At 50.9% G+C, this 14,744-nt stretch overlaps 1 protein-coding gene across 1 annotated transcript; it reads left to right on the plus strand.

Moving 5' to 3' along the window:
• The first annotated feature begins 6,204 nt into the window (after positions 1–6,204).
• On the plus strand, positions 6,205–14,744 carry GLI1 (GLI family zinc finger 1). The gene is given in 12 exon segments (XM_020990270.2): positions 6,205–6,348; positions 6,822–6,914; positions 7,216–7,411; positions 7,660–7,804; positions 8,209–8,298; positions 8,701–8,838; positions 9,223–9,372; positions 9,790–9,954; positions 11,231–11,330; positions 11,333–11,460; positions 12,347–12,635; positions 12,844–14,744. Coding segments are annotated over 12 exon segments (3,309 nt in total). The 5' UTR covers positions 6,205–6,248; the 3' UTR covers positions 14,559–14,744.

Below are 14,744 nucleotides of genomic sequence, written 5' to 3' on the forward strand. Positions count from 1 at the left end.
TGAAAAGAAAAAGTCCCAGGTGTGTGTCTTGATACAAGGTTTGGGGGAAGACTCAAGGACTGGGATGGGGAGGTGGAGTATGTCCTAAAGGTAAATTGTTCTTCAGGGCAAGGACATGTGGATGTGTCTGGAAAAGAACCACGTGCGAATTCCTTTGTACCAGGTGACTATCACAGTCTGACCAGGCTGATCTATGTCCTTGACCCTTTGGAAATGGCTGGACATTTGGTTGATGCCAAATGGGGGAGGGAGGTAGAGAATCTTACCCCTGGCTCCTTATCTCCTCTTGTCCTCTAACACTTTAACATCTTGTGTTAACATAACTCATGTTAGCAACTCAATGTTAACATAACATGTCCCCAACTTTTCACTAGCTTTACCTTTGTCCTTAGGTTTTTCCCCCAAATAAGCAATTTGACCCTTCTTCCCTACTCCTCAAGAAATACTTTGGAGGATGTTCCAAGATACAAGGGAGGGAGGGAAATTGAAGGCTTGAGGAAGAGGTGAAAGAGAAGTAAAGAAGGTAATTAAAAAGGGGCATTCTCCAGGTTCCTGGTCATGACCTTGTCCCCCACACCCACACACCCATACACCATTCTTCTCCCCTCCCCCATTACATCAAAGACCGAAATAGCTGACCCTTCCCCTGCATCCTGTCGCCATGGTAACAGGAGAGCCAACAGGATATTGAGGGACAGGGTACAAGAGCAGTCTTCCTTCCAATACACAGAACACTTTACCTGTTTCTGACTGCTTTTCCCGGATTCCGTGTATCCGTTTATGTCTCCGCCTCTCACTTTCTTTTGGTATACTTATACTCTCTTAGCTCTCACAATACTGGCGTTTGGGAGTACAGAGATTTTCTTTCATTGTCCCTCCCTCCCAAGGTCCCCACTACCACCATAGTCGTACCGTCTCTGTCTTTAGACAGGTTGTCTAAGAGAAGATGATGTTCATCAGGGGGGCCAGCAGAGGGAGCAAGGAAGCAGCGAAGAAGGGAGAAGGGAAAGGTACAATCGCCGGATGGCCGACATCTCCAAAACCGATGGGCATAGAAGGGTTTAAGAGGATCAGTGTTACCGTCCTAGGGTTAAATATACCCAAACTGGGCCTTCCAAACTCAGACAACCTACCCCCAAAGCTTCCAGCTTTTGTCTCTCTCTCTCTCTCTCTCTCTCTCTCTCTCTCTCTCTCTCTCTCTCTCTCTCTCTCTCTCTCTCTCTCTCTTTCTCTCTCTTTTAATGTTGCCTTTCAATCACCCATCCCCACGGTCCCACAACCTGTGTCTGCTTTTTTTCTTTCATAGTTTTTAACACACCCAAGTACTTGCCTTGCTTTTTTGCTACCCCAGTTCCTGGGGTCCTTTACCCCAACCTAACTACTGCATGGCCAAGCGAGGGCTGTAGCCACACCAAAGGGCAGAGAGCTGAGTTCTAGTTTTGCTTAAGAGACCCTCCTCCCCACACCCCCCAAAATTTTCTCCCCTTCGGACTTTAGTCTTTCTTCGTCTAACTCCCAACTTCTCGGTTTTTTTGTTTTTTGTTTTTGTCTCTGGCTCCTTCTCTGTCGCTGACAGACGATCCCGGATATCCAGGCCAGGATTTTCCGCTAGCCGAGGGCAGCGTGCTCAGTCCTGAGAGCTGTAGTTGAGGGTTAGGAGATAGGGTACCTTCTAAAGGGGGGAGGATTCCAGGAGTCCAGGGGTACAACAAGTTTGCCATCCCCCTCTTTCCTTCATGTAGTCCCCAAGCCTAGTTCACCAGAACTGCCCGAGGGAGGGTAATGGGAGGGAAGGGGAGGCGTGAGGGGGACAGCGCGCCAACAGCGCTAGAAGGAAAAAAAGTTTTTGCAAAAGGGAAAAAAAAAAGTTTGCGCGTCTTGCGGGTGGTCCAGGCTCCCGGCCCGGCAGGCGGGGAGGGGGGGCCGGGTTGGGGGGGCGGGGGCGGCACTGAGGCTGCGCCGCTGTGGCCCTGCCCGTCCCCCCTCCTACCCCCCCCAGCTCCCCACTGCACACCCCCAGCCCCGATTCCAGCCCTGGACTGCGCATCCCGCGTCCCGAGCCCCGATGGAGGTGAGAAGGGGGCCAGGTCAGGGACCACCTGGGAGCCACGGGGGGGGGTTGAGGAGGGGGGCTCTGGTTTAAGAGGGATTCCCCGACACTCTCACCTCAAACCACCCACGCCGTAATAGAAATCTCGGGAACAGGGCAAAGTGTGGGGGGAGCTGTCTGTGTGGAGAGATGAGAAAGTTTGTAGCTCTTCTGTCTTCGTCGGCTTCTGTCCCTTTCTGTTTCAGTCATCATTCTATCTCTTTGTCTCTGTTGTCCGCATATACTAGAAATATTTCATACCATTCATTTGATAGCGATGGAGGGATCTTAGGTGAAAGGTCTAGAGGTGTAAAGGAGTCTCAGGTGTTTTGGTAGCTTGAATCCGAGGGCAATGTCTTGGTGCCTCATAACCCCAGAACTGCAGGAGTTGGGGATATGTGAAAAGAGGAGGAGTGTTGTCAAAGTTTGTACCCCAGTCTGTGTATGAGACATGAATTTCTCTGGTTTATGGTGGAGGTAATGTCTCCTGAATTGGGCAGGTAGGGCAGTGGAGTTGTCCCTTTAGCTCCTAATATCTGGTTTAGGCCCCAGACCTCTGGTGACCTTGTCCCCTTTTTATTCCCAAAAGTACTCCTGGGTTCCAAAGTGTGTGGAGATGGGGAGGGGTCGGGGGAGGGGAGATAGGATCTCCGGGGAGACTTTCCCTCTACACTCTGACCTCAGGACCACCAGGGCGCTGAAGATAAACCGGGGAGACCCCTGTGGGGCTGGGTTTGGACCTATTCCTCATCCCTTCCGTCCAGTTCCCCGCCCAAAGAGGGCTTGGGGACTATAAAGCCCCCTCCTTCTGCCCAGACCACCCTGCCTGCCCTGCAGCCTCTTTCAGGTCCCATGACCCCGAAACAATCTTTCAGCACGCAGCTGGCTCCTTGGTCCGGATTAGGGAAGGGGGGACAGAGGGCCCCACAGGGGGCTGGAAGGAAGAGCTAGGGTTTTGGGGGGCGAGAGGACTGGGATCTCTACAATGGAATGTGGAGCATAGGTCCCAGGGTCAGTACTTCTAGCTGAAGGATGGGGCCTGGGGCAATTTTCGCGTGTGGGTGGGGAGAGGCGGCGGGTGGTTTTCTCTAAGAGGTGGGACTCAGCGCCCCCCACCAACGTTACCTTACGGTCCGGCATCCCCGCCAGGATGCCAAGCCCCGCCTCTTACGTCACTTGGGGGTTCCCGGGGGGGAGGGCTTAACCCTTAGGACACCAAACGGGGATACCGGGGAGCTTGGAATTCCCTGCTCCCCCACATTTGATCCCACTCCTCCAGTTATTCCTCCCAACTTCCTTTTCCTAGAACTCTAGGAGTTCCCTGTTCCCTCTTCTTTCTGAGTGAGCTCCCCATATTACCCCCTCCAGCTGACGAGATTTCTCACTTGCCACAGGACCCCCGGCTTCTATATTTAGACACCCCCACTGCAACCAGGGGCTCGCCGCCTGGTTTCTGGCGGAGGAGCAGTGAGGAGGGTGGAATGCGCCCCGCCCCTCAACGCCCTCCCTTTCCTCCTCCCCAACCCCCTCCCAGCCTGCTTGGCTGGGATCTCTGGGAGGGAGGGGGGCAGGAGAGAGCTGAGTCGTCTGCAGCCAGAGTCGGGCGGCCTCAACTTGGGTGGGCCGAGGAGGGACTGAAGCCCTAGGAAGGCGGGTCCGGGGGAGGGGGCGGTGCTTACTCCCAGGGGTTGAGGGAAGGGGGTGGGAAATTAGGGACATCAAGGGAGTGGGAATCCGAAGTTAGAAACCAATAAGTGCCTGGACCTTCTTCGTCCAGGCAAACTTTGCTGAAGTTAAAAAAGTTGGGGAACTCTTCCCTACACCCATGTGAAGAGGGATACCCCAAAGGTGAAAGGAGAGGTACCCTCCATCCCCACATGGCTTCCAGGTCCCAGGCAGAGTGCACCGAAAGAGGAATGACAACAGAATGGATGGGATGCAGTTTTGGCAGGGAGGGCTGCGGTCTACAGTCTGGAGGGATGGGGTGCCGGGGGAGGGAGGAGCTGTGAAACTGCTTCCTTCAACCGGGTGAGTCACAGGGGGAGGAGTCAGGAAAAGAGCCCCCCTACCCCACCCCATCCAGCTGCCAGCCAGCTGTGCCCACCACCCACCTCGACTGAATGCCAGGGTCAAGTGGGGGGTCTTGTAAGCAGAATTGGGACTGGTAAGGGAGGGATCATGGTCCGTAATGGATGGGGGTGGCTAGAGTTGAGTTGTGGGGCTCGTGATCCCCGCCTCATCTTCCCCCTCCCTCAGCCTAAATCCCAACATGCCGGGATCACCCACCGCGACGCCTCTAGCTCCCCTTCCCACCCTACCACACCCCACCCTCATTCCCCGGGAGTCTGAGAAACGTGGAGTGGATTTCAAACTGAACCGAATCTGTGAGTGCAGTAGGCGAGGGAAATTGGTTCTCAATATTTCTCTCTGTCTCCCTTTCTCTCTCCCCCCATTCCTCTCTCTCCCTGTCTCTGTCTCTCTCTTTTCCCCGTCTCTGCCACTGTCTCTTCGCCTGTCTCTCTCTCTCTCTCTCTCTCTCTCTCTCTCTCTCTCTCTCTCTCTCTCTCTCTCTCTCTCTCTCTGTCTGTCTCTCTCCCCCTCCTCCCTTTCTTCCTCTCGTTCTCTCCCCCGTCTCTGTCTCTCTTGTCTCTACCTCCCCTCCCCCTTCTCTTGTATCTCTATATCTCTCTTATTCCTTCTTCTTCTCTCCTCTCTCTACCCCAAAACGAGGGGTTGGGAGGGTTGGGGGCTAAAAGGGATCTCCATTTCTCCCAGGCAGACAGCACGCTACCTAAGCAAAAACTCCTGTGGCTCCGCCCCTTCTTCCTTCAACGCTGCCTCCCGGCTGTGTCTGACTCCCCTGAGATTGTTTTTTCTGTCCCCCTCCCTCCCGCCGCCCCAGAGCCAGGAGGTAGGGAAGGAAAGAAGGGAAGCAGCTTCGCCTCCCACTGTGGACGAACAGACAGCCTGCTTTCCCGGACTGTTGCGAAAGCTCCCTCTGCTGAACATTAGCGCTATTGCAATCTGCTCAGCAGGAGACCAAGTTGGGGAGAAGAATTTGGGAGAGATGGAGGCAGAGAACTCTCTAGGGTCCATTAAATCAGAAGAATCATCCAGTTTCATACCCTCCTATTTACTCTATCGCTGCTAGTGTCTGAGAAAGCAGGCAGCGCGTGAGGAAGGAGTTAAGTGACTTCTTCATGTGGTGCTAAAAACAATTATATATGTGTATATACATATATAATGAATAATCTCATTTATATAGCACTGTAAGTTTTGCTTCATCTCATTTGAGCCTCACAAGAGTCCTGTGAGGTAAGTGCTACTATTTTCACGTTTTCGAATGAGGAAAGTGAGGCTAAGAGGTTTAGCATATGAGACAGGATTTGAATTCAAGTCTTCCTGACTGAGAATCAGTCCTCTGTCCAATCCACCACCCAGATAGCCCTCACCTAATCAGCTTGGGAAAGTGAATGGGAATATGGTAACTGGCTTCTACACATGCATATGCATGGGTTCTCTTCATTCCTGTGTTCTGCCTTTCCTAGTTAGAGACAATATGGGACAGTGGAAAGTGCAGTGAAGAAAATGTGAGGGGACCTAGATTTTAATCCTGTCTCTGACACTTCCTGTGTGACCCAGGGCAAGTCTCCTAATTGCATCTGTTTTCTTAACAGTAAAATAGGTCTAAAAATACCTACCACATAGAGTCTTTAGTGTCGAATGAAATAATTTAGCAAAGTGCTATGTAACTATCAGTTATATCTTTCACATACATTCCTGGTTTTTATTTTATCCTCATTTTTAAGGCAAAGATTCTCTTTTGTTGTTGTTGTGGTGGGTTTTTTGGGTGATTTTTATTTTGTTTTGTTTTTTTCTTTTTGGTGGGGCAATTGGGGTTAAGTGACTTGCCCAGGGTCACACAGCTAATAAGTGTCAAGTGTCTGAGGTCACATTTGAACTCAGACTCCAAGGCCAGAGCTCTGTCCACTGCGCCACCTAACTGCCTCCCAAAGATTCTCTTTTGCAAAGTGCTCACACTGTGTAGTTTGCCCAGAGCCTTGTACTTACAAGGGATATCTGGTTACCCTTTCTTCTTTCTGTCTTGCAGGTTTCCCTCCCCTCAGCTTTCCTTCACCTGCTCTTCACCTGAGGCACCATGTTCAACTCTATTATCCCTTCTGCCATCAGTAGCTATGGAGAGTCTTGCTGTCTACCATCCCTCCCTAGTCAGGGTGCTCAGGTCATGGGCACAGAAGGTCAGTGCAAACCACTTTAGGTCTACAGAAAGTTGGAAAACACACCCAATCCAGACCCAGAGATGTGGGTTGAAGCCACTGCCATCCCAGGCCTCTATTTTCCTATCTGTAAGGGTACTCAGTAGGTTGGCCTTGGCCTTGAGCTTAAATTTTGGTTGTAGGGATCCTAACTCTGTACCCTGGGCTACCCTCTTTGCTTCTCTCAACTTCATCTCTTCATCTATCAAATAGGAATGATATTTACCCTAACTGCCTCACAAGGATGTTGCAGTGATGAAATAAGACATTGTGAAAGCTTGTTAAAAACTGCTACATATGTTCAAATACATCGATGAATGAAGCATTTATTAAGCCCTTAATACTTATTAGGTGTTATATGTTATTAAGGGAGATTTTTACCCTGGAGGGATGAAGATTTTTGGGTGGGGAAAAGTATGGGCTGCTCCATCCTCTCACCTGGTACTCTTCTCCAGGATTGACTGGCCTCCCCTTCTGCCATCAGACCAACTTCATGTCCAGTCCCCACAGCTATGGGCCAACTCGAGAGATCACCAGCAGTACTGAGGGTGAGGCCCTAGGCATGTTCTTCCCTCAAGGACAAACTCACCTACCCCAGTGCCAGGAGAGAACAAGAGGGCTACAGTCATGATCTGATGAGGGTGGGTCAGCAGGGTGGGTTCAGGAAATCACAAATGGGATGTATGGGTTAAAGATGGAATCAGTGGGAGGCTGAAGGGTCAGAGTAGGGTCAGTGGGTGATTTTTCTAGATAGATGATACCCCTGGGTTGGGGACAGGGGAAGATACCCCAAACCCCACCTCACCCCACTCTGCTATACCCATCCCCCCTCAATGTCCCCTGCCCCAGCCCCGATCTTTCCCCCAACCCGGAATGCAGTCAAGCTGACCAAGAAGAGGGCACTATCCATCTCACCACTGTCAGACGCCAGCCTGGACCTGCAGACCGTCATTCGAACTTCACCCAGCTCCCTTGTTGCTTTCATCAACTCAAGCTGTGCCCCCCCAGGGGGGTCCTATGGGCACCTCTCCATCGGCACCATCAGGTGCAGGCAGCTCTGGGGCAAGGGGCCCCTCAAAATATTCACTAAGATTCCCACCAAAAATTGCCAACCCCACCCAAGATCCTGATTCTAACCATTCCAAAGACATTCTACAACTCCCTCAACACTTTCATAATACCCTTCCAACTTTCCTATCCTTCCCTAAGACTCCCAGAAACCCCTCCAAACAGCCCCTCAGCTCCCTAGAGATATCCTGAGATCTTAACCCTAACCCCCTCCCCCTTCCACAGCCCATCTCTGGGATTCCCACCCCCGATGAATCACCAAAAAAGGGCTACTCCATCCTTCATGGCCCCACCCTGTGGCCCTCATGACCCCACCCAGGGCAGGCTGAGGCCACCTCTCCAATCCCGGGGGCCCCTCCAGAACTACCAGGTAAGAGCCCTCATGGTATTCTCTCTCTGCTCCAACTCACCCTCCCTCACTCTACACCCCTCCTTCAGAAGAGCAGAATGAGAAGGTGAAAAGAAAGATTGCAAAATGGTTTTAGTCCAGAATAGGAGAAGAGACGTGTGGAGTGTTGAAGTCACTGTTCTTTGGGAAGTGAATGAGGCACCCCTATTTGTGTCTGTAAACCCTTCCTCTACCTCAGCCTCTGCTCCCACCACCACCAGTCCCAGTGATACTGGACACGAGAGAAGGAGGATGACCTCCACATGGATAACCTCAAGTTGGTTATTGAGTATTTGGGGGGAAGGATCAACAGGCTATGGGAAACCAAGACGAGGCTCTCCCCACAGACTGGTCTCATTCTTGTTATTTTTTCCTCAACTGGGAAGCTGAAATCTGAACTGAACATGCTGGTCAGCAAACGTACTGAGGAGCCATCTGAAGGCAATGTGTCCAGTCCTAACTCTACTGGCGCACAGGTAAAGGGGGAGGAGAAATGATAGTGTCATTGCAATGAATGTATATCTCCTCCACTCCCATAACCTTTGCCCTGCATCTGGGGCAGTGAGGATGATGATATAGTAGAAAAAAATCCTGGACTTGGAGTCAGAAAACCTGGGTCCTAGTTCCCAGCTCTGTCCCTGGCTGTGTGACCTTGGACAAATTGAATCTCTCTGGGCCTCCATTTCTTCATTTGTCAAATGAAGTTTTTGGACCAGATAATTATGAAGGTGCCTTCCATGTCAAAGTTATGTGGTTCTATGATTCTTCTGCATCTACCTTACTGTTCCTCAGTTTAAGGGGGAAAGAGTAGAAGGAAGGGCCAGGGAATCAAGCAAGAGGGCGTAGGAGTGGTGCAAGCTTTCCCTCCCTTGCTCTAGGATGCTCTCTTGGGATTGTTGGATGGGAGGGAAGAACTGGAGAAAGAGGAAAAGCCAGAGCCCGAATGTGTATATGAGACTGATTGTCGCTGGAATGGCTGCAACCTTGAATTTGAATCACAGGAGCAGCTGGTGCATGTGAGTAGTGCTTTGGGGAGACAGGAGTGTTCAGGTGGTTTGGGGAAAGCTCGTGGAGGCTCGTGGGAGATAGAGTTGGACAAATGGTAGAAGGTGTCAGGGACTAGTTATTTTTGTTCCAGGACAAGGGTTAAGGGTAGAGTAAGGGATAAGGAGGGCAGATGAGAGAAGCAAAACCTAAATAATGATGAGAATGTTAAGGGAGTGGAAATGTGAGAATGAGCGTGATTTTCCTCTAGCTCCACTTCTCACACCCCGCCCTCCACCATGAGAAGTGGGAGCGGTGCCTCTGAGGATAGGCGAGGTTCTGGGAGAGGGAGTTTTAGAGAAGTAAGATGTGAGCTTGGTTCTCAGGGAGGAAACTCATCCTGCCTCCATCCACAGCATATCAATAGTGAGCACATCCATGGGGAGAGAAAGGAATTTGTCTGTCACTGGGGAGGATGCTCTCGAGAGCAGAGGCCATTTAAGGCGCAGTATATGCTGGTGGTTCACATGCGAAGACATACAGGGGAAAAACCCCATAAATGCACGGTGAGATGCCACTACTGCCCATGCCCATGGAATATACCACAGCTCAGGTTTATAGCCTTTATCCAAGGCTCTCCAGCCCCCCCCCTCAACAATCCCACCCACTAAGACCACCTTCAAAACCAGATATCCCCCAAATCTCTCACTCTGAAAGATTTGAGTGAAAGGCACTTCTTCTTGATAGCCATGTCTATTCAAATTGAGAGACCATCCCCTGAGCCCCATATTTCCTTCCTAACTCTTACCATCACACATTCCCAATTTTGGGGACTCCCTCAATTTCCCCATCATCTTCTCTCATTTTAAGAAATGCTTCCTGATCCATGTTCCCTTGGAGGGCTTCCTTATGCATTTCTAGTTGAAGAGCCCCTCTGTCCCCCCCAGTCTGAGAGTTCCCTCTCACCCGTTATGTCCCCTCAGTTTGAGGGGTGCCGGAAGTCCTATTCAAGGCTGGAGAACTTGAAGACCCACCTTCGTTCACACACGGGTGAGAAGCCATACATGTGCGAGCATGAAGGCTGCAGCAAGGCCTTCAGCAATGCCAGTGACCGGGCCAAACACCAGAACCGGACCCATTCCAGTGAGGTGAGACCCTGCTAACTCCCAACCCAGGAAAAACTCTTCCAACACAAACATGCTTAATTTAGAGAATTTTCTTATTGAGGTCACTCACTGGGGCAGTGATACCCCTCATCCCAATCCCAGGGCATCTCCTCACCCCCAATTCAGAGAACCCCTTCCCCATGACACACACAGTCACACCCAAACCAGAGAGACCTCTCTCCCAAGCAAACATATTTGGCAAAAGCACTGTACACATCAGCTATTCTCCCCATGCAGGAACATGGCCCACAATAACGGTTGCTACTACCACCTCCTTGCAGTCCACAAAGTCAGATAGCTAAGCAACATAAACAAAACTCTCCCCAGAGGCCCTCCGACCCTAGCAAGACTTTTATGCTCCTCCTTAGTTTCCTCAACTCCTCCAGATATTGTACCTTCATGTTGGTTAGAGATGTCCACCCCCCATCTTGGCAACAAAAGTTATTGTGCCATCCCAACCACCGTCTCCTGTGACAGAGGGGGTGGGTAACTTGGAACAGTAGTCAAAATGGGGCAGGCCCAGAAATCAAACTCTGTACTTCTTTTTCTGTAACCCTCCACCTCCCACCTGCTTCTTCTGTGTTTTGTGTCAACAGCCATATTTCCTTATGTCCCTTCTTTGCTCTGACCAAACTATGCCACCCTATGATTTTTTCTGGGTAGCTAAGTGGTTCAGTGGGTAGAGTGCCAGACCTGGAGTCAGAAAGATTCATCTTCCAGGGTTCAAATGTGGCCTCAGGCACTTACTAGCTGTGTGACCCTGGGCAAGTTGCTTAACCTTGTTTGCCTCAGTTTCATCTGTAAAATGAGCTGGAAAAGGAAATGGCAAACCACTCCTGTATCTTTGCCAAGAAAACCCCGAAGGGGGTCATGAAGAGTAGGACACTACTGAGCTGGCTGAACAACAAATGATTTTTCTGCCCTCCCAATTCCTCTCTTCCCCTTGTCTCTCCTAAAATTCATATAACTCCTGTTAGCTTCTCATCTCCCTTTTTACTCCTATGAACTCATTATGTCCTCTCCATGACCATCCATTCCTCCGTGTCTCCTATGACCTCTCTGTTGACTATTTCTCCTGTATTTTCCCATGCCTGTGTGTTCCCCAACTTGATTCCTGACATGAACCGAATTCCTCCAGGTTTTCTTCATCCTCCTATGTATTTTCCACTTCTCCCTCCACCAATGTTCCTCTTATACTACCCCATATTTTCACTCCACTCTTATCATGACTCTTGTTCTTTATTCTTCAACCCACCAGAAGCCATATGTTTGTAAGCTACCTGGCTGTACCAAACGTTACACAGATCCCAGCTCCCTCCGAAAACACGTCAAGACAGTGCATGGCCCAGACGCGCATGTGACAAAAGGCACCGAGGAGATGGTCCCCCACCCCGGGTGCTGGCCCTTCCAAGCTTAGATCTCAAAAGGGAGAGAGAAGGGGGTCCCAGCCGGGATGAGGGCAAATTGACAGTGCCTGATGCTGCCCTGGTGAGCCACCTTAGTTCTTCCTCTGCTTCTGTAGCCAGGATCTGCTGGGATAGGAATCATTACTGGCATCCCTTTCTTTCCGTACTCTCCCACCCAACTACATGCATAAATGAGTATTATCCAATTCCTACTCTCCTCATCCTTGCTATATATAGTCCCTATTCCATCCATACACAACCTCCAGTATTAAGAAATGGAGAGGTGAGATTGACATTACTTCTCCAAATCCAGAGATCCACCATTTTTTGTTTATTACCTAGTCATTTGAAGCAGCAAGGTGATGCACCAAGGCTGGAGTCAGGAAGACCTGAGTTCAAATGTGGCCCTAGACATTAGTGGTGTGACCCTGGGTCTCAGTTTCCTCATCTGCAAAATGAGCTGGAGAAGAAAATGGCAAAGCATTCCAGTATCTTTGCCAGGAATAACCCAAACAGGGTCACAAAGAGTCAGACAGGACTAGTAACAACAGCAGTCACTAGGAGGTTTTCTAGATGTTTTTCTTCCTCCCATCCTGATGGAATTTCAGCCCTTTGTCTTCTCCCTAGTTCCACCCTCCCCAGAGATAGGAATGGATTTTAGAGTTTAGAGATTTTTTTCCTTCAGATCCTCCCTTTCAGACTCAGCTCCACCTCCCACCCCAGCAACTAGGAGCTCGGATTAGATGAGCTTCTTCTTCTCCAGCACTTTCCCCGGTTCTCCCAGCTATCCCAATATCCTTTGCATCCCTAGGTCTTCCTCCCTCCCCCACCCCATCCTCAAGATTCCTAGATGCTGAAGTGGACTCAGGGCTTCCTATGTCTCTCTTAGGTGAGAGGACCAGTTTGTATAGATAAAGGGAAAGAGAGGGAATAAACAGTGACCCCTCTACCTCTTATGTTCCCTTCAGAAGCCGCAGCCAAGTCCAGGAGCACAGTCATCTTGTAGCAGTGATCATTCCCCACTAGGCAGTGTGACCAACACAGATAGTGGAGTGGATATGGCTGGCACTCTGGGGGGCAGCACTGAAGACCTATATAGCCTGGATGAAGGCCCAGGAGCCAGTGGGGCGGGAGGAGCTGGGGGTTCAGAACCCGGACCTCCCAGTCTATCAGCCCTGCGACGGCTAGAGAATCTGAGGTTGGATCAACTCCGGTCAGCATCTCGTGGCCTTAAACTGCCCAGCCTGACAGGCACTGGTGAGACCCTTGGTGTGAGGGAGGAAATTTGGATGGGGAGAGAGGTCCTTCTGATTCTTGGGGAGGACATTGTTTGGGGGGGGGGTTTCCAGAATTCAGAACAAGGTTTCTAGTTAGGATTAGCAAAGGCAGTCTTTGGGGCTGATGGGCAAAGGGAGGTGTAGCAGACCCTTTTATTATCCCCATCTTTTTTTCTCCTCTACCCTAGGCCCTGCCATGGCTGGTCACTTGGGGCCCCCATGCTCTACTGACTACAGAGGCAGTAACTCCAGCAGCATCAGCACTGCCTACACTGTCAGCCGCCGCTCCTCCCCTTTTCCTCCTGCATCACCCACAGAGCATCCTGTGCCCCGCCAAGGCCTTCCTCCTGCCCAGCACTACTTTCCATGCTCCATGCTCCATGCTCGATATGGCACATCCAGAGGGGGCAGTGCATCGCTCTCCTCAACGCCCACTCTGGAGAGGGTAGGGGGCCCCCCAGGTTCCTCATGGAGGATTGGTGCTGAATATCCTGGTTATGGCCCTGGTGCAGGGATTACTCGGAGAGCCAGTGACCCTGCTAGATCTGCTGGCCCACCCCCTCCAGCCAGAGTACAGCGGTTCAAGAGCTTGGGCTGTGTTCACACACTGGCCTCTGGGGCTGGAGTGGGAGGTAACTTTGAACCCCACCAATCCTCCTCAGTCTACTCCCCTAGACCTCCTAGCATCGCTGAGAATGTTGTCATGGAAACTCTAGGGATGAGTGAGGAACCAGAGAATGGACATCCTTTGCTGAACAGTAGCTTAGACCACTATGTGGACTTCTCCCCCACTGAGCCCTTAGGTTATGGGGCACTTGAGGGGATGACATCTGAGTCTTATGGACCCAGGGGTCTGGGGCCCCCTGATGATTATGGTTCTAGCTCTTGCCCTCAATCCGTTCCCTACTCCAACCCTCCCCCAGGAACATGGGGTGAGTTCACCTCCCCAGCAAGGCTCTACCCAGCCCCCAAGGCCACAGTAGGTAGTGGAGGGGAGTACAATCAGTGCCCTCAGCTTGGACCTTTTGGACAAGTTCATATCAAGCCAGAACAGGAGTGCCTGATGGACACTGTCCCCCCAGGGTTGGCACCTTGTCTCAGTGTTCACCCTGCTCGAAGTCCCTCACTCCCACATTCCTCATTCCCCCAGTTTCCACTCTTGAACTACACCCAATCATCCTCCTATGCCCAAGCACCCCCTAATAATTCTTTGGAGTCCCAGGCTGGCCCTGATTTGGTGACCTCCCCCAGCTCCACAGGGCAACTCAAGACTCAGCTTGTCTGTAGCTATGTGCAATCTCAACAGGCACTTCTGTGGGAGGGTGGGAGGAGAGAAGATGCCTCAGACCAGGACCTTCCTTATTGGAACCCCAAATTCCTTGGGAGGCCCCAAGTTAGTTCAGATCATGCCAAGAACTCAGTGACCATGTATACTTCTGCTTTGACTCCCAGCTTGCTCCCTCACAAATCAGGAGTATATCCTACCCTCCCACCATGCCAAGGGAATTTTGGGGTGGCAGGGGAGAGAAGTCCCCAGAAGGCAGTACCACCTCGATTTCTGCCTCCTCTGCCCACTTGCTATGGGTCTTTGAAGGCAGGGAGCAGCAACCCCAGCTGTGTTCACCCAGAGGTAGGGGGATTAGATGGGGGTCCCACTTTATGCCCTCCCCCAGAAGGACAGCTGTGCAACCCTCTGGACTCCCTTGACCTGGAGAACACACAACTGGACTTTGTGGCCATTCTGGATGAGACTGAGGGTCTAAACCATTTATCTCCCCATTTTGAGGATAGTACCCCCCACCCTCCACCTTCCTCTGTGCTCCCCAACATGACTGTGGGTAACATGAGTGTCTTATTGGGGTCTTTGCCTGGAGAGACCCAGTTCCTTAACTCTACTGCCTAAGAGGCCTCAATTTATAAAAGGGTATTATAGTAAACCTAGAGGCTACATTCTTTTTCTATTAGAAGATCTCAGCACAGGAGACTGGGCTGGAAGACTGTACAAAGTTTGTATATATTTTAGGGAGGACTCTCCTTGAATTTAATAATGATACAATTTCCTCATAATAAAGAGACTGCTTAAGAAGGA

This window comes from Phascolarctos cinereus, unplaced genomic scaffold (genome assembly GCF_003287225.1).
Source record: "Phascolarctos cinereus isolate Bilbo 61053 unplaced genomic scaffold, phaCin_HiC Scaffold_1;HRSCAF=81, whole genome shotgun sequence".
NCBI lineage: Eukaryota > Metazoa > Chordata > Mammalia > Diprotodontia > Phascolarctidae > Phascolarctos > Phascolarctos cinereus.